The 27,184-nt window shown below is 42.1% G+C and overlaps 3 protein-coding genes across 5 annotated transcripts in view; 1 reads left to right on the top strand and 2 right to left on the bottom strand.

Moving 5' to 3' along the window:
* CUNH10orf67 (chromosome unknown C10orf67 homolog) overlaps positions 1-27,184 on the bottom strand; it is a 151,154-nt gene that overhangs the window by 123,595 nt on the left and 375 nt on the right. The gene's annotated exons all lie outside the window — the stretch shown is intronic.
* On the top strand, positions 60-25,269 carry LOC135364493 (ankyrin repeat domain-containing protein 26-like). Of its 3 annotated transcripts, XM_064591965.1 has the most exons (5): positions 60-723; positions 3,703-3,816; positions 3,972-4,145; positions 6,396-6,502; positions 25,141-25,269. In XM_064591965.1, the coding sequence occupies exons 2-5, from the start codon at positions 3,811-3,813 to the stop codon at positions 25,181-25,183; spliced, it is 330 nt and encodes a 109-aa protein (XP_064448035.1). In that variant the 5' UTR covers positions 60-723; positions 3,703-3,810; the 3' UTR covers positions 25,184-25,269. The 3 variants fall into 3 exon arrangements, 1 of the variants encoding a protein (XP_064448035.1); XR_010411685.1 differs by lacking the exon at positions 3,972-4,145 and having other exon boundaries at positions 73-723; XR_010411684.1 differs by lacking the exons at positions 3,972-4,145; positions 25,141-25,269 and having other exon boundaries at positions 77-723; positions 6,396-8,022.
* The window catches only part of LOC123842295 (ATP-dependent zinc metalloprotease YME1L1-like), a 69,699-nt gene continuing 65,244 nt past the window's right edge, over positions 22,730-27,184 (bottom strand). Inside the window, 1 exon segment of the mRNA XM_064591966.1 lies at positions 22,730-26,998. Within this exon segment, the coding sequence (XP_064448036.1) occupies positions 26,665-26,998 (334 nt within the window). The 3' untranslated portion in view covers positions 22,730-26,664.

Raw genomic sequence — 27,184 nt, 5'->3', positions numbered from 1 at the left:
TTAGGGAAGTTTTCTGGGGAACGAGGCATTCAACATCCTGAAGTTTCATGCTCTCTAGCCCCAGTAGTATAGGAAGAGTGCCTTTCCCCACCGGCGAGTCTAACTTCTGCAAAGGTTCAGAAACGCTCAGCCAACTCTCGCCAATGTTTGAAGGGGAACCCAGCCGGCTCACAAGCGATCGCTGAGATTTGAGAGACTTGGACCTCGCACATGCGCTTTGGGCACCCTTGGCCGCCCGCCCTCTGCGCGCAGGCCCAGCGACGCCGGTTTGTGAGGCGCGCAAGCGCATCTGTGTTTGGCATCGTTGCTTGGTTACATTATGCTGCGCTCAAAGATTCCAGACCTCGGAATTTCGCTACTGTGATGTAGTGGCGAGGCGGGTTTGGCTTATCTCTAGCGCTAGTGTTGGGCTCTAGAGGCGGTGAAAAGCGGAGGGGAAGGGGAAGTGTTTGTGAAGCCTCCAGGCTTTGCGGTGAAGAAGTTTTTTAGCTTCGGGAGTAAGAAGGGCGGGTCGTCCTTTCGCGTTACCAGCTCGCTGAGGGACGGCCCGGGCATCCTGCGTGAGAGGAGAATTGGAACCAGCAGCTTCGGGTGGGGGTACAACATCCGAGACAAAGATCTCAGAAAGATCCACAAAGTTGCCAGCATGGGCAACGTAAGGAAACTGCAGGAGATTCTACTTTCCGGGAAACACGGCGTGGACGAAAGAGACCAGATGAACAGGTAATAGGGACTTGGAGGCCGGCTGCCGGAGACGGCGGGGAGGAGGTGGGGCGGACCGGGAGAAGCGCGCACCTTCCCGGGCTCCGCCTGTGGAGCGGAGCCCCCCTGTCACCGAGGGCGCTTTGCGGTCTTCCCTCCTGAGGCCCCCAGCAGGGGTGTAGCGCCCAGGCCGGCTGTCGGAGCACGAAAACGAAAGCTTCAGCTGCCTTTGGACCCACTCATAATTCCCCGGGTAGACCACTTTACAGACAGGGTTTTGTTTTTGTTTTTTTTAAGATTTTATTTATTTATTTATTTGACAGAGAGAGAGAGAGACAGCGAGAGAGGGAACACAAGCAGGGGGAGTGGGAGAGGGAGAAGCAGGCTCCCTGCTGGGCAGGGAGCCCGATGCAGGGCTCGATCTCAGGACCCTGGGAACATGACCTGAGATGAAGGCAAGCACTTAACTGACTGAGCCACCCAGGTGCCCCTCTTACTTTCTATTTAAAAAAAATTGGGGACTGCGGGTGGGGATTGGTATCTTCTGACAACGTTTAACCTCTTCAGAAGTAAAGGGAATGTTTTTACCTGTACTTGTCGATTTTATTCATACATTAAATATATACATTTTTTTGTTGTGTGTAGCTTTATTACATATAGGTGATTATAGATTAATCATTTTATTTTAGTTACATCCTTACGAAAATAAATAATATAAATGATACTGTAAAAGTATATAAAATTTTAGTTGTGTCCTTATGAAAAAAATCAAAAATAGGAAATATAAATGATTGTTGCAATTTCAGATGTATTGCTTTACTTTATAAAAGTTTTCTTTAAAAATACTGAACTCTGGGGTGCCTGGGTGGCATAATCGTTTGAGCATCAGAGTGTTGAATTCGGCGTGGGTCGTGATCTCGGGGTTGGGGGGTGGAGCCCCATGTCGGGCTCCATGCTTGGTGGGGAGACTGCTTGAGATTCTCTCCCTCTCCCTCTGCCCTTCCCCCCGCTTGCGCATACTCTCTCTTTTTCTCTAAAAGAAATAAATCTTTAAAAAATATTGAGCTCTCCCACTGTATTTATCTACTCTTTCAATCCATTTATTTATTTATTTATTTATTTTTTTAAAAGATTTTATTTATTTATTTAAGACAGAGAGAATGAGAGACAGAGAGCAGGGTCAGAGGGAGAAGCAGACTCCCTGCCGAGCGGGGAGCCCGATGCGGGACTCGATCCCGGGACTCCAGGATCATGACCTGAGCCCAAGGCAGTCGCTTAACCAACTGAGCCACCCAGGCGCCCTCAATCCATTTATTTATCAAATAGAATCTGAACACATGTAATGTAGGAGACATACTCTATCCAGAATCTTTTCATTCTTAAAGACTTCATGTTGTCCAGTATTAGTAAGATGAGAAATTCTATTTATTTATTTATTTATTTAAAAGATTTTATTTTTAAGTAATCTCTATACCCAACATGGGGCTTGAATTTATATCATTGAGACTAAGGTTGCATGTTCTACTGATTAAACCGGCCAGGTACTACTAAGATGAGAAATTTTATTTTATTTTTTTAATTTTAAGAAAAGATTGATTTATTTGAGAGAGAGAGAGAGTGAATGGGAGTGGCTGGGGAGGGAGAAGGGAGGGTTAGAGGGAGAGAGAGGATCTCAAGCTGACTCCATGCCGAGCACGGAGCCTGACATGGGGCTCCATCTCAAGATCTGGAGATCATGACCTGAGCCAAAACCAAGAGTCGGACACCCAACCAACTAGCCACCGAAGTGCCCCTGAGATGAGCAATTTTAAATTGAAGTATTAGGACTTAATCTCAGTTAAAGCTTTTCCTCTTTCCTTTCAAACAAAAACATTTCTGAAGATAGGAAATTGTAAAAGTTAACCTTTACTTGTCCTTTTGAAATTTATAATAGTATTAAATACTACTATTGATAATTGGTAGTACTTGATTTTCATGTGATTTATAAATCTAACTATTTAATAAAATGAGCTGTCCCTGTTTATTTAAATCCTGAGTTTCCTTTGGCTTAAAGTTTCTTGAAAATCAGAGTAAGAATTACTTAAAAAACATTCTCCGTTATTTTAGTCCTCTTTTCCCATAATGCTTTCAGGAACTAAAATTTATTTAAATGCCAGTTATATGATTAGAACTGCAATAGACCTGTTGTGTATATCATTATTTCATGTAATGTAAGGCACCATAGATTGTCTGATGCCCCAGTATTTTCTGTACCAATAAGAAATTGCAAAACAATTCTGCCAATTATAGTTGTAAGACATTTTGAATTATAAATTGCATTCCAATGTCAGAGATATTAAAAGGTGACAAAATGAGCATCTTAGAATCACTGAAATGTAGTATTCTTGCGAATCCTTAAAACATATCTACAAAGTAGGCATAATTGTATCACCTTACCTAATTGGATGTTGTCTTTGTAAAATAGTAGTAATAGTAATAGTTATAATAATATTATGTAACAAACTTTGCGTAGATCCTCATTTAAGCATCACGCCAAGATCTTGTGAGATAACTAGTCTTTATTTATTATTATTATTTTTTAGTAATCTCTATACCCAACGTGGGGCTCGAATTCACGACCCTCAAGATCAAGAGTCACATGATTTTCAAACTGAGCTGGGCAGGGGCCCCAAGATAACTATTTTTATCCCCATTTTGTTGATGAGGAAATTGAGGATAAGGCTAAGTAAGTGATAACTGTTAAGTGACAGAGTTAAAGTAGGAGTCAAACCCAAGTTAAGCTGAATCCTCAGGTCATGCTCTACCTACTCACATAGGCTGCTCTTTATTAGTGTGGTGAAGAATCACTAATAAATTTTGTACTTTCTTCAAAAGAAAACTAAATCTTTGTTTTGGAGTCATAGGAATAAGATGCTATTTAACGTTTACAATTACATGAATTAACTGCATGTTTTGAAATAGTGCACTATAATTTCCTAAAAAGTTCTTTCACTTTCATAGGACTGCTCTTCATTTGGCCTGTGCCAATGGCCATCCAGATGTCGTTGCTGTCCTAGTGGAGAGGAAATGCCAGCTTGACCTCTTTGATAAAGATTTAGGACTGCTCTGATGAAGGTATGTGGAAGCAGCTGTGTCTGCCTGAGATGGATTTGATTTAATTACTTAGAATGAAAACTTATTGCATTTAAACATAACTAATTGGTGAAACCTGTGGCATGTTTACTTTAAATTCCCAGAATTGACACTGTTTCTTGGTATAATACTGACAGGCTGTACAATGTCAGGATGAGAGATGTGTGACTATTCTTCTAGAACACGGTGCTGATCCAAATCTTATGGACATTGCTGGCAATACTGCTCTCCACTATGCTGCCCTTGGTTCGAATACATCAATAGCAGAGAAGCTGCTTCTACACCATACAAATATTGAAGTGAGACACAAGGTGCAGATCAAGTGTATTTATAGAGTATTTGAAATAATATATATATGTATACATAAATTTTTTTAGCCACAAATCATTTTATTTACATATTTATTTATATGTGTAATAAATACATATACTGAATTCTATACATCAGGTCCTGTCATCCTGGAAACAACTCCAAAGCCAGGGCAGGGAGGGCTAGAGAAAGGTGATGCCCATGGAGAGGGCGAAGTTCTGTCTCCCAGCCCCACTTCCACCCCAGAAAGAAAATCTTCCCATTAGTGCTTGGGAGTGGATGGTGGGCTCAGAGCCCACAAAGGATTGAAGGCCTAGAGGGGAGTGGAGGTGGTGGAGGCTGGGTGCTGTGCAGGGGCTTAGGAAATGGGTGCTGCTGGGAATGGGTGGGAGACCCTGACCCAGTGGGGTAACTTGGGTGAGTGCAAGTGGGAGGAGAAAGCAGCAGGTTGCAGGCCCTGGGCACTCGAGGCCCCAAGGTTCTGAAAATGAGAGCAAAGGGATCAGGTCATGACATCCTACAGGGGCATTTACTTGTGCTTGTAGCCACTCTTCCCTCCACGTACCACATTGGGGTCTCCCATTTCAGAGAGTAGTTCCTGCTCAGCCTTGTGTAGTTCCTCAGTGGGGTGGTAGCTGTACATGGGGAGTAGTTGATGACCACGCGCACCAGTCCACCTTCTGTTTCTGTGACATGCATTATTTCTACCACTGCCCTTACAGAAACACTGTTGGTTGACATAGGTAGGGTCAGTTTTTCATATTTGGAAGCTCCTGCATTCCCTGAATGAAAATATTTTGAAATAACTTAATTGTCTAAGATTTCACTTTAATGATACTTTTTTTTGTTTTTAAGATTTTATTTACTTGAGAGAGACGGAGAACAAACATGAGTATGGAGGAAGGGCAGAGGGAGAGGGAGAAACAGGGGAGCCTGATGCAGGGGTGGATCCCAGGACCCCGGGGGTCATGACCTGAGCCAAAGACAGACGCTTAACTGACTGAGCCACCCAGTTGCCCCAAAGCCACTCTTTTAATTCCGAGTCCATCTCCTCAGTGACCCATTTGGATCAAGAGTGCCTTATGTTGCCATCTGGGATCCTGATACCCTTGACAGAAGAGAATCAAGCATGTTTGTGTAACCTGGAGAAAACCTTCATTTTTTTTTTTTTAATGATTTTATTTATTTATTTGACGGAGAGACGGCGAGAGAGGGAACACAAGCAGGGGGAGCGGGAGAGGGAGAAGCAGGCTTCCGCCGAGCAGGATGTGGGGCTCGATCCCAGGACCCTGGGATCATGGCCTGAGCTGAAGGCTTAACGACTGAGCCACCCAGGCACCCCGAAAATCTTCATTTTTATTGGAAAGCTCTCAAAACTATATCCCCAAAACTCTAATTTCTCAAATGTTAATGTTTGCCACAAAAAGTATTGTCAAATGGGGATAAGCAAATTTAAACGGATTTCTTTTGTGCTAGATATATAGTGCAGTTTTGTAATATTTCTCAGACATAGATGATCATTGAATCTTTCTATTGGGGCACAGTACTTACCTTCCAGCAAAGTATATGTTCTTCGGAATGTAATTTAAAAATCACTACTCCAGAGATAATCATTTAGGTTGTTAACTCAATAAAAATACTTAAAGCATTTACTGCTATGTTTTAGATTTTGGAGATATAGAGAAAAAAAATAATCCCTTTCCTCAAGAAGCTCTTGGTTTAGAGGGGGTGCAATAAAATAACTAGAGTATACCATAATAAATACTGTGATAGAAGCCAAGATTCTTGGAACCAGCCAATGAAGTGAGTTTTGGAGAATGACTGCAGTTAATCTGTTGAAGAAGTGGAAGAGGGCTATTTAATTTAGTTTTATTTATTTTATTTTTTAAAAAAGATTTTATTTATTTATTTGAGAGAGAGAGAGAGTGGGCGAGAGAGTAGGAGCATAGGGGCGGGGCAGAGGGAGAGGCCAACTCCCTCTGAGCAGGGAGCCTGACTTGGGGCTGGATCCCAGGACCTTGGGATCACGACCTGAGCTGACCTGAGCCCAAGGCAGATGCTTAACCGACTGAGCCACCCAGGCCCCCTGAGGAGGGCTATTTGAAAGAGAAGGAGAAGCTGGTGAAAGCACAGAAGGGTGAGAGTACTTTGTATATTACATATTTGAGTTTAGAGGATCCTTTATAAGTTTTAAAATTCAGTATGGAAATATGTAATTTCGTAAATTATAAATTGTTTTTGCACTTTTACAGGATGAACTCACACCATTTCTACTTGCTGTAAGTGAGAACAAACAGCAAATGGTGGAATTTTTAATAGAAAAAGAAGCAAATGTACATGCAATTGATAAGTTGCAAAGGTACAGTAGTTTTGGGTTTTTTTTTAAACCTTATATTGTTCTATGGGTGGGAGGATGGGTTAGCCTGGTGGTGGGTATTGAGGAGGGCACATTCTGTATGGAGCACTGGGTGTTATGCACAAACAATGAATCATGGAACACTTCATCTAAAACTAATGATGTAATGTATGGGGATTAACATAAGAATAAAAAAAAACCCCTTATATTGTTCTAGAGTGGCACAGTTACTCAAGTCAGAAAGATTAACTTAATACGAAGAGGATTAATTTATAATTATATAGTGAAAAATGTCAACATGTCATCAGTTAGGCAGAAAGCAATTATTCTGACGGGGCAACATGAAGAACAGTATATGGTAGAATTTATATTCCTTCATATTATTGACTGATGTCATTTGCAGTCTTTTTTTGTTTTTTGCCATATGCTTTTATATTAGCTAAAGGGGTTTCATATTAGTTTTATAATGTGTGGACTCCTAACTTTTATTTTACTTTATGATGCAATATTGGACTTCTTCACCCTTTTATAATATTTTTGAAACTTCTACTTCATATATATTTTCCTTAAAAGATGAATATTAAACATAAATAGGAGTTGCTTTGTCTTTTGGATGACTCTTTGCTTTAAATTGCTTTTTGTTTTTGAAGAATACTGATGTTAGATGATCCCTAAGTGATTATTAATTACTCTTACCAGATAATATGGGCTCATCATCCTTTTTCATGTTCAGTATATATATATATTTTTGTTTTCATTGGCAAGGATAGAAGGATGAAAGATAACTTTAATTGAATAGACTTTTCCTTTAATGAGGACAAATCATAGGTGGGTGATAAAGAGAAAAGAGATGGGCTTTAGATTGACACAAGACTAGGTTTAATTCCTAGCTTTCCTACTTGCTGGGTGTGTGATTTTGGAAACATTACTTATCATAACCAGATACATTTCCTGATATGAAAAGGAGGATAATAATATATCCTTCAAGGGTGGTTGTGTGTACTATTTTATATATATATATAGTATTTAATTTAGTGTCTACCACGTGCTTATCTTAACATCATTAACTGCAACTATGACTGTTTTATTACCATTAGTATGGATACTGTTATTTTCAGCCTGCAAATAAGCTTTTTTATTTTTTTATTTTTAAAGATTTTATTTATTTGAGAGAGAGAGAGAGAGAGAGAGAGCATGAGCAGGGGGAGGGGCTAGAGCAGGGAGCCAGACATGGAGCTCGATCCCAGGACCCCGAGATCATGACTGAGCTGAAGGCAGACGCTTAACCGACTGAGCCACCCAGGCACCCCTGCAAATAGCTTTTTATACGGACCTGTCCTCTAGATGGCTTGTAAGTACACTGTATCAGATTAAGGAAGAAATGGGGGATTCTTTTTTAAAATCTTTACCATCAGATAAGTGACCTCAGCATAGTTTCTTGTTCATCAAAGGACCTTTTTTTTTTTAAAGATTTTATTTATTTATTTGACAGAGAGAGAGATAGCTAGAGAGGGAACACAAGCAGGGGGAGTGGGAGAGGGAGAAGCAGGCCCCCGCCGAGTAGGGAGCCCAATGTGGGGCTCGATCCCAGGACCCTGGGATCATGACCTGAGCCGAAGGCAGATGCCCAACGACTGAGCCACCCAAGCGCCCAAATAAAATCTTTTAAAAATAAAAATAAACGGGCGCCTAGGTGGCTCAGTTGGTTAAACAACTGCCTTTGGCTCAGGTCATGGTCCCGGAGTCCTGGTATCGAGTCCCACATCGCGCTCCCGGCTCAGCGGGGAGCCTGTTTCTCCCTCTGACCCTCTCCTCTCTCATGCTGTTTCTCTCTCTCTCTCTCAAATAAATAGATAAATAAAATCTTTAAAAATAAAAATAAAAAATAAAGCAACAATCATAAGGATATCCACTGGGCTTGAGAAAATAATAAAAGATCAGTGTGATCCTTACTGTAGAGAAAAGTTAAAAAAGAATCAGAGATGAAGAGTGCCATAAATGAGATTAGAAACATCGTTCTAGGGGCGCCTGGGTGGCTCAATTGGTTACGTGACTGCCTTCGGCTCAGGTCATAATCCTGGAGTCCCGGGATCGAGTCCCGCATCGGGCTCCCTGCTCAGCAGGGAGTCTGCTTCTCCCTCTGACCCTCCCCTCTCTCATGCTGTCTGTCTCATTCTCTCTCTCAAATAAATAAATCTTTAAAAAAAAAAAAAAAGAAACATCGTTCTAGAAGGCTGGAAGAAGCAAAGGAATGAATTAATGACCTAGGAGACAAAGCAGTGGAAAGCAATGAAGCTGAACAAAAGAGAGAGAATCATGCAAATGAGAATAGAGTTGGGGAACTCAGTGACTCCACCAAATGTAATAATATTTGCATTATAGGATCCCCAGAAGAAAAAGAGAAAAGGGGGCAGAAAATATATTTGAAGAAATAATAGCTGAAAAATTCCTTAATCTGGAGAAGGAAACAGACATCCAGATCTAGGAGGCAAAGAGAACTCCCATCAAAATCAACAAAAGGAGGCCCACACCAAGAAATATTGTAATTAGCAAAAAAATCTTAAAAGCAACAAAAAAAGTCATTAACTTACAAGGAAAAACCCATAAGGCTAACAAGAGGTTTTTCAACAAAAACTTGGCAAGCCAGAAGGGAGTGGTGTGATATATTCCAAGTGCTGAATGGAAAAAATCTGCAGCCAAGAATACTCTATCTAGCAAGGCTATCATTCAGAATACAATGAGAGATAGTTTCCAGACAAACAAAAACTAAAGGAGTTTGTGGCCACTAAAACAGCCATGCAAGAAATATTAAAGGGTACTTTTTGATTGGAAAGGAGAGACCAAAAATGACAGTATAAAGGCAGGAAATATAAAAGCAATAAAAATGAATCTTTTTTTTTTTTTTGAAAGATTTTATTTATTTGAGAGAGAGCACAAGCAGGGGCAGTGGCAGAGGGAGAGGGAAAAGCAGGCTCCCCACTGAGCAGGGAGCCAGACGTGGGGCTCAATCCCAGGACCCCGGGATCATGACCTGAGCTGAAGGCAGACGGTTAACTGACTGAGCCACCCAGGTGATTTCTATACACCAATAATGAAGCAACAGAAAGAAAAATTAAGAAATCAATCTCATTTATAATTGCACCAAAGACAATAAGATACCTAGTAATAAACCTAACCAAAGAGGTGAAAGACCTGTACTCTGAAAACGATAAAACACTGATTAAATTGAAGATGACACAAAGAAATGGAAAGACATTCCATGTTCATGGATTGGAAGAACAAATATTGATAAAATGTCTACACTACCCAAAGCAATCTACCCATTTATACAATCCCTATCAAAATATTAAAAGCATTTTTCACTGAGCTAAAACAAACAATCTTAAAATTTGTATGGTACTACAAAAGACCCCATATAGCCAAAGCAATGTTGAAAAGGAAAAACAAAGTGGGAGGCATCACAATTCTGGACTTCAAGTTATGTTACAATCAAAATATGTACTGGTACTGGCACAAAAATAGACACATAGATCAATGGAACAGAAGAGAAAACACAAAAATGAACCCACAACTATATGGTCAATTAATCTCTAACAAGGCAGGAAAGTATAGCCAGTGGGAAAAAGCCTCTTCAATAAATGGTGTTGGGAAATCTGGACAGCACCATGCAAAAGAATGAAACTGGACCACTTTCTTACACCATAGACAAAAATGAATTCAAAATGGAATAAAGACCTAACTGTGAGACCTGAAACTATACAAATCCTAGAAGAGAACACAAGCAGTATCCCCTTTCCTCTTTCCAGATATGCCTCCAAAGGCAAGGGAAACAAAAACAGTAATAAACTAATGGGACTACATCAAAATAAAACCTGCACAGTGAAGAAACCAATCAACAAAACTAAAAGGCAACCTACCAAATGGGAAAAGATATTTGCAAATGACATATCCAATAAAGGGTTAGTATTCAAAATATATAAAGAACTGATACAACTGAATACCCAAAAAACAAATAATCCACATTAAAAATGGGCAGAAGACCTGAATAGACATTTTTCCAAAGAAGACATCCAGATGGCCAACAGACATAAAAAGATGCTCAACATCACTCATCATCAGGGAAATACAAATCAAAACTACAATGAGATACCATCTCACACCTGCCAGAATGGCTAAAATCAACAACACAAAAAACAACAGGTGTTGGTGAGGATGTGGAGAAAGGGGAACCCTCTTACACTGTTGGTGGGAATGCAATCTGGTACAACCACTCTGAAGAACAGTATAGAGGTTCCTCAAAACATTAGAAATAGAACTATCCTGGGCGCCTGGGTGGCTCAGTTGGTTAAGCGACTGCCTTTGGCTCAGGTCATGATCCTGGAGTCCCGAGATCGAGTCCCGCATCGGGCTCCCTGCTCAGCAGGGAGTCTGCTTCTCCCTCTGACCCTCCCCCCTCTCATGTGCTCTCTCTCATTCTCTCTCTCTCAAATAAATAAATAAAATCTTTAAAAAAAAAATAGAACTATCCTATGATTCAGCAATTGCACTATTAGGTATTTACCCAAAGAATACAAAAATACTAATTCAAAGGGCTATTGCACCCCTATGTTTATGGCAGCATTATTTACAATATCCAAATTATGAAAACAGCCCAAGTGTCCACTGATTGATGAATGAAGAAAGATGTGGTGATATTCCTCTCTCTCTCTCTCTCTCTATATATATATATGAGAGAGGACCATTACCCAGCCTTCTAGAATGATGTTTCTAATCTCGTATGGCACTCTTCATCTTTGATTCTTTTTTAACTTTTCTCTACAGTAAGAATCACACTGATGTCTTTTATTCTTTTCTCAAGCCCAGTGGGTATCCTTATGATTGTTGCTTTCAATTCTTTATATTTTATTTTTATTTTTAAAAGATTTTATTTATTTGAGACAGAGAGAGAGAGTACAAGCAGGGGGAGCAGCAAGGAGAGAGAGGGAGCAGACTCCTCGCTGAGCAGGGAGCCAGATGAGGGGCTCGATCCCAGGTAGGGATCATGACTTGAGCCGAAGGCAGACACGCAACTGACTGAGCCACTCAGGCACCCCCTGTTGCTTTTAATTCTAACAGGTATGTTACTTATATTTCATTTAGATTTATATATATATATATATATAGAGAGAGAGAGAGAGAGAGGAACATGATTCAGCCATAAAAAAGAATGAGATTTTGGCATTTGCAATGATGTGGATAGAACTGGAGAGTATTATGCTAAGCGAAATAACTCAAAGACAAATACCATATGATTTCACTCATATGTGGAATTTAAGAAACAAAACAAACAAGCAAAGGGGAAAGGGAGATGAAGAGACCAAGAAACAGACTCTTAACTATAGAGAACACACAGATGATTAGCAGAAAGGAGGTGGGTGGGGGATGGGTGAAATAGGTGATGGAGATTAAGGAGTGCACTTGCTGTGATGAGCACCAGGTGATGTACCAAAATGTTGAATCACTACATTGTGCACCAGAAACTAGTATTACGCTGTATGTTAGCTAACAGGAATTTAAATAAAAAATTTTTAAAAATAAATGGGTGAGTAGTAAAAACTTAGGAAACAAAATCCTCAGCGGGTCTTGGAGATAGCCAAAAGTAAATCCAATTTACACTACAAAAGTCCTCAAATAGGTTCAGTCAGGCGTAGGTACCAGAAACATCCCAAAGTAAGGGTCAAAAGGAGTGGTTAAAATAATTCCTTGAATTCCATATCAGAAGCAGAATCCTAGATCCCCTCCCCAACTGCACACACCTTTCTGAATATGCCTCCGTTCCTCTTGCCAAATAGTGTAGGTTTTTCCTCTTTATAGGCAAACAGAGAGGATACGAAGCACACACGAAAGCAGGGGTACTGACGGTGCCTTAGGTCTTTCATTTGCCCCTCCAGATCCCCTTCCACCCTTTTCCAGCCTGCTGTGTGTCCTGGGAAGATGACTAGTGTTGACTACATCAACAGACGCCCCTATACTCTGGCTTCCAGTTAGATTTGGCTACTGGGGAGTATCACCAGGAGATCCAAGGGAAGGAAGAGACTGAGGTTGGAAGATTGATTCCCACACTTTCTTCCCTGTAGGTCCAGGTAGGCTCGTTGCCTCTCGACCAGTTTTCAGCTCTTGTAAAGTAATTGTCTCCACAGTACCAATCTGTCTGTGGCATCTGATAATGCTCCTTCCCCTTATCACTGGAGACCTACTGTTATTACCTCCGAAGGTACTTGTTACGATCTGAACTGTGTCATCCCAAAATTCATATGTTGAAGTCCTAACCTTCAGGACCTCAGACTGTAAGTGTATTTGGAGATAGAGTCTTTAAGGAGGTAGTTAAGTTAAATGAGGCCATTAGGGTGGCCTCATATAACTCATATAATGACTGCATCCTTATAAGAAAAGTAGAGTAGGGGGCGCCTGGGTGGCTCAGATGGTTGGGCGTCTGCCTTCGGCTCGTGATCTTGGGGTCCTGGGCTTGAGCCCTGCATCAGGCTCCCTGCTCAGCGGGATGCCTGTTTCTCCCTCTCCCGTTCCCCCTGCTTGTACTCTCTTGCTCTCTCTGTTGAATAAATAAATAAAATCTTTAGAAAAAGAAAACTAGAGTAGGACACAAATACAGAGGTTAGATTGTGTGAAGTTGCAGGGGAAAGATGGGCATCTATAAGCCAAGGAGAGCGACCTCAAAAGAAATCAACCCTGTCAATATGCTGATCTTGGACTTGTAGACTCCAGACTGTGAGAAAATAAATCTGCTTTACTACTAGGTTGTTTTAGCCACCAGGTCTACGGTACTTTGTTGTGGCAGCCCTAGCAGACTGATATAGTACTAAACTATTCCTTGTGGTTTCCTTATGCCCTGCCCATTCCTGTATAAATAGGCTCTTTGTTATACTGCCCTCAACATATCCAAATGAATTTGCCATTTCTGTTGGGTCTCTGTCTAATACAATAATGGCACTAAAATGGGCTTTAAACGAACAGGTACACCAAATGCCAAGACGCCCCAGCCCATGGGATGCCTGGATGGCTCAGTCATTGAGCGTCTGCCTTCAGCTCAGGTCATGATCCCAGGATCCTGGGATCGAGCCCCACATCGGGCTCCCTGCTCGGCGGGAAGCCTGCTTCTCCCTCTGCTGCTCCCCCTGCTTGTGCTCTCTCTCTCGCTGACAAATAAATAAATAAAATCTTAAAAAAAAAAGACCCCCAGCCCTCTAACCCCAACCCTCAGTCAACTCCCAGAATGTAGATAGAAAGGATCTAACCCTCTAGACAAGAGATTAGTAGAGTGTTCTCAGGAATTTAACCAGCTCAAGAGATCTTTAAAAATATCCAAAGATGGGGCACCTGGCTGGCTCAGTCAGCAGAGCATGTGATTCTTGATCTTCCAGGTCATGAGTTCGAACCCCACTTAAGATATAGAGCTTACTTAAAAAAAAAAAAAAAGAAATCCAAAGATGTGACATGGATGTTCCCCAATTTTAAATGGCTTATACAGAAAGCCCTTCAGTGAAGCCTAGTGTATCTAAGCCCCACTGAGAGCCTCCAATCAGCTTTTTAGTCTCTTACTCACAAATATGAGCAAACAACCAAGATTACTGGATACCTGAGGAAAGTCTTTTTAAATATATAGACCAAAACAATTTGGAGAAAAAGTAATGAGGGCAACAGAGTCTACACACACAGAGAAAACTTCAAAAGTATTATCATTGGTATCCCCAGAGAGATTTTAAAGGATACTGCATATAATATAGTATAAAGAAAAGAATACTCCTGGGGCGCCTGGGTGGCTCAGTCGTTAAGCGTCTGCCTTCGGCTCAGGCCATGATCCCAGGGTCCTGGGATCAAGCCCCACATCGGGCTCCCTGCTCGGCGGGAAGCCTGCTTCTCCCTCTCCCACTCCCCCTGCTTGTGTTCCCTCTCTAGCTGTCTCTCTCTCTGTCAAATAAATAAATAAAATCCTTAAAAAAAAAAAAAAAGAATACTCTGAAAAATTTTAAAGTATTAAAAAAATATGATAGTAGAAATAAAAACTAAATAGAAAAGTTCAAAGTTGAAGAAATCTTCCAGAAACAGTAAAAAGACAAAGATACAGAATAGGAAAGAAAAGATAAATTTCAAGTACTGTTTATTTTAGTGGTTCAATATCCAAATAATAGGAGCTCCAGACAGAATGAACAGAGAAATGGAAAAGAAATTATTAAGGAAATCGATCAAGAACATGTTCAGCACTGAAGGACATAAATTTGCAGATTGGGAGAGCCAAATGCCCAGCATGAAGAAAGAACAGTACTGAGGCAGATTGTATTATTGTTTCCAACCCACTCCACACCCTTCCTAATGTAACAGTGCAGGGTTCTCACTAGAGCGGTTGGAATAAATTTCCTCCCAAATTGGGCATGGCCATATGACTTGCTTTGGTTGATGGAAGCTTAGAAGACATTACACATGCTGGTCCAGGTAGGAAGAGGAGGCACATGGAACAGAACTGAACTCAAACCAAAGCCTCGCTCTGACAAACCTAACCGACCCCGGAGTGGGCACAGCCTACCCAAAGACCCATGAGTAAGGGAAAAAGGCTTGTAGACCATTGAGCTTTGAGGTCATTGGTTACATAACATCATTGTAGCAAGTATCTTTCCTATATATACTAATTTATAACAGTGAAATTTCAGACACTGGGGCAGAAGATCCTATTAGCATCCAAAGAGGAAGAAATAAGATGGTGTAAGATAATAGAAAATATATATGTTGACTTCTGTCCCTGGTTCCTGGCACAGAGCTCTTAAAATCCTTGTAATTTCCTAAGTGATAAGAGCAGTTTGTTCTCGTATCTGGTCTTTAACCCGTTTTTGCTACTAAATTCCTTGGAATTTCCTGGGTGACAGGAGTGTCTTTTGTTCTGATGACTCCTGGATGGGGACTGGTTGCCAGAAAGACTATGCCATGACTAGAAGCTTGGACTTTTTAGCCCCACCCCCATTCTCCAGAGAGGGAAGAGGGGCCGGAAATGGAGTTAATAATCAATCATGGCTATGTGGTGAGGCCTCCATAAAAATCCCAAAAGTACAGGATTCAGAAGGCTTCTGGATCGAACATGTGGAGGTTGCTGGAAGAGCAGTGTGTCTAGAGAGGGCGTGGAATGTCTGTACTCCTTCCCACACTCCTTCCTCTATGCATCTCTTCCATCTCTATATTTACCACATCCTTTCATAATAAACTGGTAAGCAGTAAACTGTTTTCCTGAGTTCTGTGCGCTGTGCTAGCAAATTAATCAAACGCGAGGAGGTGGTTACAGGAACCTCCAGTTTATGGCCGAGTGCTCAGAAGCACAAGTGACAACTTGGACTTGGGACTGGCATCTGAAGGGGGAGTGGGAGGGCAGTCTTGTGCGACTGAGTCCTTACCCTGTGGAATCCGACACAACCTCCAGGTAGAACAAGTCAGAATTGAGTTAAACTGTAGGACACCCAGCTCGTGTCAGAGCGTTGTGAGCGTAGTAGTGGTGTGAGAGTGGAGGAAAAAAGGAAGCATCTGACATGTCTTCAAGCTTCTTAACCGTTAAAACTGCAAACAAAAAGGCAACCGAGCAGGGGCGCCTGGGTGGCTCAGTCGGTTAAGCGTCTGCCTTCGGCTCAGGTCATGATCCCAGGGTCTTGGGATCGAGCCCCGCATCGGGCTCCCTGCTTGCGGGAAGCCTGCTTCTCCCCCTCCCTCTGCCTGCTACTCTGCCTACTTGTGCTCTCTTTCTGTCAAATAAATAAAATCTTAAAAAAAGAAAAAAAAAAAAAAAGGCAACCAAGCCACGTCTTCAAACTTCAGAAACAGAAGAATAAAGCGGGGCTCGATCCCAGGAGCCTGGGATCATGACCTGAGCCGAAGGCAGACGCTTAACGACTGAGCCACCCAGGCGCCCCGAGTATGGGGCTTTTGATTTCTGCTCAGGTCATGATCTTAGGGTCATGAGATCCGGCTCCGTGTGAGGGTCCTGGCTCAGTGCGGAGCTGCTTAGGATTCTCTCTCCCTTTCCCTCTGCCCCTCCCCCAGCTGCAGCTTGTGCGCACGTGTGCACATGCTCGCAAGTGCATTCTAAGTAAGTAAATAAATAAAATTAAAAAAAATTTACACTACATCTTGGTGGAGTGCAGTGTTATCTTAGAATGGCTTTATTTTATTTATTTATTTTAAAGATTTTATTTACTTGTTTGAGAGAGAGTGTGCACATGAGTTGGAGGGGGGCTGCAGAGGGAGAGGGAGAGGGAATAGACTTCCAACTGAGCAGGAGCCCCACAATGGCTGGATTCCAGGATTCTAGACCATGACTTGAGCAGAAGGCAGACAGGAATGGACTGAGCCACCCAGGTGCCCCCAGTATGGCTTTAATTTGCCTTTCCTTGATGAATAATGAGTTGAGTACCTTTTCCTATATTTATTGGCCTTTTGTGAAATGTAGTTGTCTTCTTTTGTCCATTTTTTATTGAATTGTCTTTTTTTTAATTGACGTGGAAGAATTTTAAAAAATTATATCCTGGGGGGTGGGGGGATGGGTTAGCCTGGTGATGGGTATTAAGGAGGGCACGTTCTGCATGGAGCACTGGGTGTTATACGCAAACAATGAATCATGGAACACTACATCAAAAACTAATGATGTAATGTAACATAATAATAAAAAAAAGGAAAAAAATGATATCCTGGGTATGAGTCCTCTGTCAAATGTATATGTTGTGGTTTATCTTTTCACTTAATAGTTTTTTTTTAAGATTTTATTTATTTATTTGAGATTGAGAGAGAGTACAAGCAGGGGGGAAGGGCAGAGGGAGAGGGAGAAGCAGACTCCCTGCAGAGCAGGGAGCCTATACAGAACTTGATCTCAGGACCCTGGGATCATGACCTGAGCTGAAGGCAGATGCTTAAAGGACTGAGCCACCCAGGAGCCCCTTAATAGTATCCCTGGAAATCCCTGGAAACTATGAGTATATTACCTTATATGGTAAAAAGGACTTTGGCTTGTAATCAAGTTAAGGATCTTGAGCTGGGGAGATTATCCTGGATTATCCATCTGGGATGTATGTAGTCACAGGGTCCTTATAAGGAAGAATGATGGTCAGAGTCAGAGAGGAAGAATGTGTTTATAGAAGGAAAGTCAGAGATTTGAAGACACTCTGCGTCGGATTTGAAGGTGGAAGAAGGGGCCATGAGCCAAAGAATGTAGGTAGCTTCTAGAACCTAGAAAGGCAAGGAAACATATTCTCCGGAGTCCCCAGAAGGAACAAAGCCCTATCGACACCTTAATTTTAGCTGACTGTTCTGACCTCCAGAGCTGTGAAGATAATAAATTAGTGTTGCTTTAAGTCACTAAATTTGTTGTAATTTGTTTCAGCAGCTTTGGAAATGAATGTAATGTCTCACCTTCACACTTCACTAAAAAGCAGTTTTTCCATTTTTTCTTTATTTTTTAGTGCTTACTGTATCCTGGTTAAGAAATCTTTGCCTACCCCACACTTGTGAAGTTATTTGATATTTCCTTGCAGAAGCTTTATTGCTGGGATGCCTGGATGGCTCAGTTGGTTTGAGCGTCTGCCTTCCGCTTGGGTTATGATCCTGGGGTCCTGGGATCTAGTCCTGAGTTGGGCTCCTTGCTCAGTGGGGAGCCTGCTGCTCCCCCTTCTTGTGCTCTCTCTCTCTCTCTGATGAATAAATAAATAAAATCTTTAATTAAGGGGCGCCCGGGTGGCTCAGTCGTTAAGCGCCTGCCTTCAGCTCAGGTCATGATCCCAGGGTCCTGGGATCAAGCCCCACTTTGGGCTCCCTGCTCGGCGGGAAGCCTGCTTCTCCCTTTCCCACTCCCCCTGCTTGTGTTCCCCCTCTCACTGTGTGTCTGTCAAATAAATAAATAAAATCTTCTTAAAAAAATCTTTAATTAAAAAAAGAAGCTTTATTGCTTTACCTTTTACATTTGGACCTATGATATATTCTGAATATGAATAAATTTTGGAGCATGTTGTGAGGTAGGTTCAATGTTCATTAAAAAAAACACACCACCAACAACAACAAAAAACAAGTGTCCAGTGGCTCCAGCACATTTACTGAGGAAAAAGAATCCTTTCCCTCCTTGAATTGCACTGGCACTTTTGTCATCAATCCAATTTATGCATATATTTGTGTCTGTTCTTTTTTTTTTTTTTAAGATTTTATTTATTTATTTGACGGAGAGAGACACAGCGAGAGAGGGAACACAAGCAGGGGGAGTGGGAGAGGGAGAAGCAGGCTTCCCGCCGAGCAGGGAGCCCGATGCGGGGCCCGATCCCAGGACCCTGGGATCATGACCTGAGCCGAAGGCAGACGCTGAACGACTGAGCCACCCAGAGGCCCCTATCAAAGGACTTTAAATTAGCAACTTCTACTGTCATAGACAAGTAGGACAAGAGGCTTCTTTTTTGTCCTTTCATTTTAGCCGTGGAGTTATTTACAAAGATGAGCACTTGAACATGTTAATGGCCAATTCTGTACTGACAGGCAAGATATTAACCTGATAAAGTATATCAAATTGGGGCGCCTGGGTGGCTCAGTCGTTAAGCGTCTGCCTTCGGCTCGGGTCATGATCCCAGGGTCCTGGGATCGAGCCCCGCATCGGGCTCCCTGCTCAGCGGGAAGCCTGCTTCTCTCTCTCTCCCACTCCCCCTGCTTGTGTTCCCTCTCTCGCTGTGTCTCTCTCTGCCAAATAAATAAATAAAATCTTTAAAAAAAAAAAAGTATATCAAATTAGCTGTTTAAATAACTCTTAAGTTCCTTTTTTTTTTTTTTTTAAAGATTTTATTTATTCATTTGAGACACAGAGATACAGAGAGAGAGAGAACATGAGCAGGGGGGAGACAGAGGGAGAGGGAGAAGCAGGCTCCCCACTGAGCAGAAAGCCCGATGCGGGGCTCGATCCCAGGACCCTGGAATCATGACCTGAGCCGAAGGCAGACGCTTAACCATCTGAGCCACCCAGGCGCCCAACTCTTAAGTTCCTAAGGGTGAAGTTCTCTGTTATTTTAGAACAGCCCTCACGCTTGCTGTACATTATGATTCTGCAGATCTAGTCAGGGTTCTTCTTCAGCAAGGTATTAATATCTTTTCTGAAGATGCATGTGGATGGACTGCAGAATATTCTATTTTTAATGATCTTAAAGTGTATTTACATTAAAATGTTAGTTATTACTAAACTGAGGTATATAATAATTTAACTGTTAGGTTTTTTTTTTTTTTTTTTTTTTTTTTTTTTAAGATTTTATGTATTTATTTGATGGAGAGAGACACAGCGAGAGAGGGAACACAAGCAGGGGGAGTGGGAGAGGGAGAAGCAGGCTTCCTGCGGAGCAGGGAGCTCGATGCGGGGCTCGATCCCAGGACCCTGGGACCATGACCTGAGCCGAATCAGAGGCTTAACGACTGAGCCACCCAGGCGCCCTGTTTGTGTTTGTTCTTACATCAGGTTCACATTGTCTTAATTTCTGTAGCTTTATAGTAAATCTTGAAACTTGGTAGCATGTATCCTCTAACTTCATTCTTCTACTTTAGTATTTTCTTGGCTATACTAGGGTCTTTGCATTTCCAAACAAGTTTTAGAACCACCTTGTCAATTTTTACAAACCTATTAGGATTTTGAATAGGGTTGTATAAAGGAAGCTGTTTTGGTACAGAAATTTAGATCCTTCAGCTAAATTTTATTCTGCAATTTTATTCTATTAAATCTTTGAATATGTGTATTTTTCTGGTTTGTCTGTTAATAACTGATTTTTTAAGTTTATAACAACATAAATTTATGATAGTAACATATACTTATGGTATAGAGTCATATTTGCTTAATTTAGTGAGGGGAAAAATGGTGTTCAAACCGTGGGTCATGAAATCAATTCAGTGATCCTTATCAGCATTATGTGAAATGAAATAGAACAGGAAATATCTGAGTATATCATATTTAGTTTTGTAAAACCTTTATACCAGCAAGTATATATATCTATGTTCTGGGTCATGTTGTATAGAATATTTCTTATTTTGAGTTGTATTGAAAGCCCATGGCTACCGTATGGTGCTGTGTTTTACAGTTTTAGCCCCACAAATACCCTTTTTTTTAAATTTATTTTTTTATTTAAAGATTTTTATTTATTTTTTGACAGAGAGAGAGACAGCGAGAGAGGGAACACAAGCAGGGGGAGTGGGAGAGGGAGAAGCAGGCTTCCCTGCCGAGCAAGGAACCCGATGTGGGGCTCGATCCCAGGACCCTGGGATCATGACCTGAACCGAAGGCAGATGCTAAACAGCTGAGCCACACAGGCACCCACAAATACCCTTTTTTAAGTTGAAGTGTAGTTGACACCATTTGGTTTTAAATTAAGAAATATTGCCTGGGGGCACCCCGTGGCTCAGTCGGTTAGGTGTCTGCCTTTGGCTCAGGTCATGATCCCAGACTCCCTGCTCAGCGGGGAGTCTGCTTCTCTGCCCCTCCCCTGGCTGGTGCTTTCTCTCTCTCTCTTGCTCACTCTCTCTCGCTCAAAAAATAAAATCTTAAAAAAAAAAAAAGAAACATTGTCTGATTACAGACTATAACTATCAAACTATTTTTTAAAAATAAAAATACAAAGGATAGCATATTCAATTCAATTAACTTGGAGGTATGAGGGATAACTTCTTTGAATGGATTTTATATGAATCACAAGTATTTGAACAGATAGATTTAACTGGATTGTAGGAAAGAGCACTGATCTAGAAATCAGAGAACTTTATTATTTTCAGTGTTCTTAGTTAAATCCCTTGCTGTCTAAGCTTAAATTTCCTTATTTGGTAAAGATAGAAACAAATCGTTAGGTCATTTATCTCTCAGAGTTGTGGGCATGAAAGAAATCTGGTAATACTTTGAAAATAGTAAAGCAGGGGCAACTGTTTATTTACCTCCCCAGTGCTGTTGAAAGATATCAATATATGGGGCCACCCAGCGGGCTCAGTCAGAAGAGCATGTGACCCTCTATCTCAGGGTCCTGACCTGAAGCCCCACGTTGGGTATAGAGATTACTAAAACAAAAAACCAAAAAACAAAACTAAAAAAGAAAGAAAGGTGTCAATATATGGATGTAAGCAAGCTTAGTGATGACTGTAGTTAATTCTGGCTCATGTGGAGACCAAATTTAAGAATATATCACATTAAAAAAAAAAAGAATTTATTGTAAAGGCTGTTTTTAGGCAAACAGGCTGGAACAATGGAATGTAGAAAGGGCACATCGACCACCTGGCTAAATACAGACAAGCCCATCAGGGGACCCACCTCAAAATATCCACAGGCCCTAACTAACCAATGGGCTACTTACAACTGGGCACAGTTCCCAAAAAAGGGAATATTGCATATGTCGCCATACCTCCTCGTCTTCCCCTTTTAAAAACAGCCCCCACCCACTGACGCCTTGCAGACAGCCTCTCTGCTGTCCTGCCCCTGGCCCCCTTGCGGTGGATTCAATAACCTTCTATTTCCTTCTGCTTCACTTGAATTCTTTAACTGCTGGTGCTAGTGGCTTCCACCCAACTGTGGCCCCATCTTTGGGGGCCCCCATCTGATCAAGAGAAGACACCCTATTTGGGCACCAAATATATCACATTTCAAGAACTTGGATGAAATAATGCTTGGATTAAGGAAAATATTAAAGAAAGACTATCATGTCTATTCCAGATAATTATGGAGAGTAAGCTGTTTATTGATTTATGGATCTGGGAATCTGGTGGCTGGGGGTAGTTTTCTCATGTAGGAGACTGAAATTTTTCCTTTTACAGGTTGAACATTTTATGGCCTCTAGTAAAGATAATATTCAATAAATACCTATTGATGGGTCAGTTTTTAAAAATGTGACTGGGTCATGTTATTATCCCTATAGTTATTGTGATTTGAAATGACTTAGTGGAGAGATGAAATATGGATTTTTAAATGATTTTTAAATTAGTTTGCTTTTTGGCCATTGGACACCACTATTCATAGCTCATTATTTCAAAAGCATTTAATGTTCTTGTTGAAACGAAAATCTTGAGATATAGGGCCTTTTACACTATTACAAAGCAGTTGATAAAGAAAGACAACGAAATGATTTTCTGTAATCTAGATAATGCGTACCTAACTTCAAAAGTGTAGGGAGATATTTGCAAAGAAGAGACAAAGAAAAAGCGATTAGGATGGGATAACACTGAAATTATGTGTATTTATTTTTAAATTGTGAGTCTCTACAGGTACAGAGCATCCTTGTTCAACCCATACCCCCAGTGTGTAGTACATTGCTTGGTACAGAGCTGTCAATGATAAATGTTTGCTAAATTTTAAATGAAAAATTGAGGGTGCAGGAAGTTTAGAAAGTAAAGCCTGAGTCGCGTTATGTCTGAGAAGAGGAAGTAAAGATTTGGATTTCTTCATATTCTAGCCCTTCTTAATCCCGTATCAGAATTGGTATCTCTTATTCACTGACACTTCCTAATCAAGCAAATTCTGCCAATTTTCACAGCCTTCTCGGGGAAAGGATTTTATTCTCTAGAGTCACCCTGTGGCGCCACCTGCCGGAGATGTCGGGAAACTTCGCACTTAAACTTCCTCCCTGGGCTGTCCTTTACGCTCCTCCCCGTTCTTTTTCGGAGGCTCCCCTAAACGCATGCGCTTTCGATGGGCCGCGTAGACCGCGAGAGACTACAATTCCCAGAAGACCATGCAAAGAAAAAAATCCCGTGGTGGCGGGGAGGAGGAGGGAAAACGTGAGGGCTCGCGAGAGAACGGGATTGAGGCGGCTGCGCGAAGTGAGCGGAGCGGGGTGGAGAGAGTGAGGCGGAAGAGGAGGAGGTGCCGTCCCACAATACCAGGCGGGAGGGCGGTCGGCGGTTTGTATCGGGGCTGTGAGGTGCTCGGCTCCTCGGCGGACCTTGCTGCCTCTGTCCCTTTAACGCGAGAGGAAGCGATGCAGAGGGGTGGAAAATGGCAGAGCTGCAGATGTTACTAGAGGAGGAGATCCCGTCTGGCAAGAGGGCGCTGATAGAGAGTTACCAGGATCCACAGCCTGCCGCCCGACATAACACCAAACCCATAAAACTCATAGAAGAAAATATAGGGGAAAAGCTTGATGACATTGGATTTGACAATGATTTCTTGCATATGACACTAAAAGCACAAAGCAAAAATACAGAAATGGGACGTCAAACTTAAACATTTTAAAGGCAACCTATGAAATAGGAAAAAAAAATTGCAATCCTGTCTCTGATAAGGGGTTAATATTCAGAATAGATACAGAATCCCTATAACCCAACAACAAAAAATTAAAATCCCCAATTTAAAAATGGGCAAGGAACTTGAAGACATTTCTCCAAAGATGATATACAAATGGTCAAAAAGCATATGAAAAGATGTTCAACATCGAAACTTATCATCAGAGAAATGCAAATCAAACCCACAAGAAGATAGCACCTCACACCCACTAGGATGGCTGCTATCAAAAAAGCAGAAAATAACAAGTGTTGGTAAGGATGTAGAGAAATTGGAGCACTTGTGCACTGTTGGTTGAACTATAAAATGTTGTGGCCACTACAGAAAACAGTGTGGAAGTTCTTCAAAAAACTACCATATGGGAGAGCCAAGATGTCCATCGACAGATGAATGGATAAAGATGTGGTTTATATATACAATGGAATATTATGCAGCTATCAAAAGGAATGAGATCTTGCCATTTGCAACGACGTGGATGGAACTGGAGGGTATTATGTGGAGTGAAATAAGTCAAACAGAGAAAGACATGTATCATATGACCTCACTGATAGGAATTCTTAATTGCAGGAAACAAACTGAGGGTTGCTGGAGTGGGGGGTGAGGTGGGAGGGATGGGGTGACTGGGTGATAGACACTGGGGAGGGTATGTGCTCTGGTAAGCGCTGTGAATTGTGCAAGACTGTTGAATCTCAGCTCTGTACCTCTGAAACAAATAATGCAATATATGTTAAGAAAAAAAAAAGAAGAAGGTAGCGGGAGAAGAAGAATGAAGCGGGGGAAATCGGAGGGGTAGACGAACCATGAGAGACGATGGACTCTGAAAAACAAACAGGGTTCTAGAGGGGAGGGGGGTGGGAGGATGGGTTAGCCTGGTGGTGGGTATTGAGGAGGGCACATTCTGCATGGAGCACTGGGTGTTATGCGCAAACAATGAATCATGGAACACTTCATCTAAAACTAATGATGTAATGTATGGGGATTAACATAAGAATAAAAAAAAATACCATATGGGGACACGGGGGTGGCTCAGTCAGTTAAGTGTCCAACTCTTGATCTGAGCTCAGGTCTTGACCTCAGGGTGGTGAGCTCAAGCTCTGTGTAAAAAAAAGAACAAAAACACTACCATATGATCCAGCAAACCCACCTCTGGATATATCTAAAATAACTGAAAGCAGGGTCTTAAAGAGGTATTTGCAAAACCATGTTCATAACAGCACTATTCTCAAGTCAAGAGATGAAAGCCACCAGATGTCCATTGATGGAAAAATTAAAGAAAATCTGGTGTATGCATACAGTGGATTATTCAGCCTTAAAAAGGAACATAATTCTTTTTTTTTTTTTTTTTAAGGACTTTATGTTTAAGTGATCTCTACACCCAACATGCGGCTTGAACTTAAACCCTGAAATCAAGGGTCCCACACTCTACCGACTGAGCCAGCCAGGCATGCCGAAAAAAAGGAGGGTACTTCTGACACAAGCTACAACATAGATGAAACTTGAGGCCATTATGCCAAGTGAAATAAGTCACAGAAAAACAAACAGTATGATTCCACTTGCATGTGGCGTCTAAAGTGGTCAAATTCACAGGAACCGGAAGTAGAATGCTGGTAACCAGGGGCTGTGAGAAGGGGAAATGGGGGGTTGTCCTATGGGTGTGAAGTTGCAGTATCCCAAGATTAAAAGTTCTGGAGATCTGTTTCATCAGTGAACTATACACTTAAAAATGGCTAAAATGGTCAATTTTATGTTATTTTTTTACCACAATAATAAAAAAAACCCCCTAATATCCCTCATAAACACAGATGCAAAAATTCTTAAAATATAAGCGGAGGCCAGTAGTGTATAAAAAGGATTTTAACAAGGGAAAGTGGCGTTTTGACAGCTGCCCAGTGCCACTCCCGGCTGTCAGGTGTCCCCAGGCGGCAGCTGTGGGCGGCGGCACTGCGGGGCTCTTCGAGAACGCCCCGGCCCGGCCCCGGCCCCGGAGTCGGCAGCCACTCCGCCGGCCACAGGCACGCTCCGCCCCCCCCTCAGCCCCGCCAAGAGCGAGGCCAGGGCCGCGCCATTCCGGACCCCTGTCTCCAAAGGCCAAGGCGCGGCTCGCGTGATAGGCTCGGGCAGAGCCAAGGGCATCTACGCCGTGGCCCCTTGAGCGCAGGAGCAGCAAGAAGGCTGAAGAGGTGGGTTCTTGCTGAGTGTTGCTAAGGAACCACCGGGCGCTGCCGGGGCTCTGTGCTCCTTTTCAGGTTTCACAGACCGTTCCGAACACAGCTCTCGGGCGGAAGAAAGCAAGTGGCACCGATTCTCGAGGCTTCAATTCCTCCAGCAGGAAAATAAGGTGACTGGTTCCTGCTGGCTCTGGTGGTCAAACAAGTCTGAAATGCACATTCCAGACCCTCGAAAGAGCTGAGTCTCCCCTTCTCTCTCCCTCCCGGAATACTCAACCCATGCCAGCCGGAAAATAGTCCTATCTTTACTGTGCTGCATTCCATCCATCCATTTCTAACATACCTGGCGGGGAAGCTTATTTAGTGACCTCAGATAGTCTTTGTCCAGAATACAATTTCCAAGTGCATTCCCGAAACTTCTAAGGGTAAGGAAAAAAAAAAAAGAGTGAGAAACAGGTTGAGAATGATTAGGGGTAAATATCAGAGACCAGCTACCTTTGTGGCAAGGTGCTTCTCAACTGCGGCAGAGGAGATGGAACCTAATATACATGCAGTAACGTTTCCTGGGCACGTGCCATGTTCACGCCCTCTGTATGAGGCTTTCAGAATACAGCACAGGGCGTAACAGTCACCAATCTCTGCCCTCAACAAGAGGTAAGGAGGAGTGCCTGGGTGGCTCAGTTGGTTAAGCGACTGCCTTCGGCTCAGGTCACGATCCTGGAGTCCCGGGATCGAGTCCCGCATCGGGCTCCCTGCTCGGCAGGGAGTCTGCTTCTCCCTCTGACCTTCCCCCCTCTCATGTGCTCTCTCACTCTCTCAAATAAATGAATAAATAAAATCTTTAAAAAAAAAAAAAAAAAGACAAGAGGTAAGGAGGACGAAAAGACTAAGAAACCACAAAACTCCATTAGCACCAACTCCAAAGCAGAGAATTCTTTTTCCAAGGACGGTTCCAATTCCCCAATAATAGTGGGCAACACACACTTAGGGCACATCCTCCTCCACGACTGAAGTTCTTTACTTGGGACATCTGGCCTCCTGTATGGGTTATGGTACAGCAAGTTTTTACTGTAGGTTCATACATGTGTGATCCAATTCACTTCAATTCTCAAAGGCCATGTAAGACCCCAAAAAAGGTTAAAAAAACCCTTGTTCTATGCACCTAAGTTGTACATACCCAAGGAAACACTGTTTAGGTGTTTTAAAGAGAATGGGGAAGCTATC

The sequence above is a fragment of the Mirounga angustirostris genome, unplaced genomic scaffold (genome assembly GCF_029215605.1).
Source record: "Mirounga angustirostris isolate CCGP_5_RB_7025 unplaced genomic scaffold, mMirAng1.0.hap1 SCAF_5, whole genome shotgun sequence".
Lineage (NCBI taxonomy): Eukaryota > Metazoa > Chordata > Mammalia > Carnivora > Phocidae > Mirounga > Mirounga angustirostris.
This window is presented reverse-complemented; position numbering and strand designations above follow the sequence as displayed.

Excerpts from the sequence above, each read along its gene's own strand:
- LOC135364493 (XM_064591965.1), top strand. Across the intron at positions 4,146-6,395 it reads ATATTGAAGTGAGACACAAG|GATGAACTCACACCATTTCT; the intron begins GTGCAGATCAAG and ends GCACTTTTACAG. Across the intron at positions 6,503-25,140 it reads GCAATTGATAAGTTGCAAAG|GACTTTATGTTTAAGTGATC; the intron begins GTACAGTAGTTT and ends TTTTTTTTTAAG.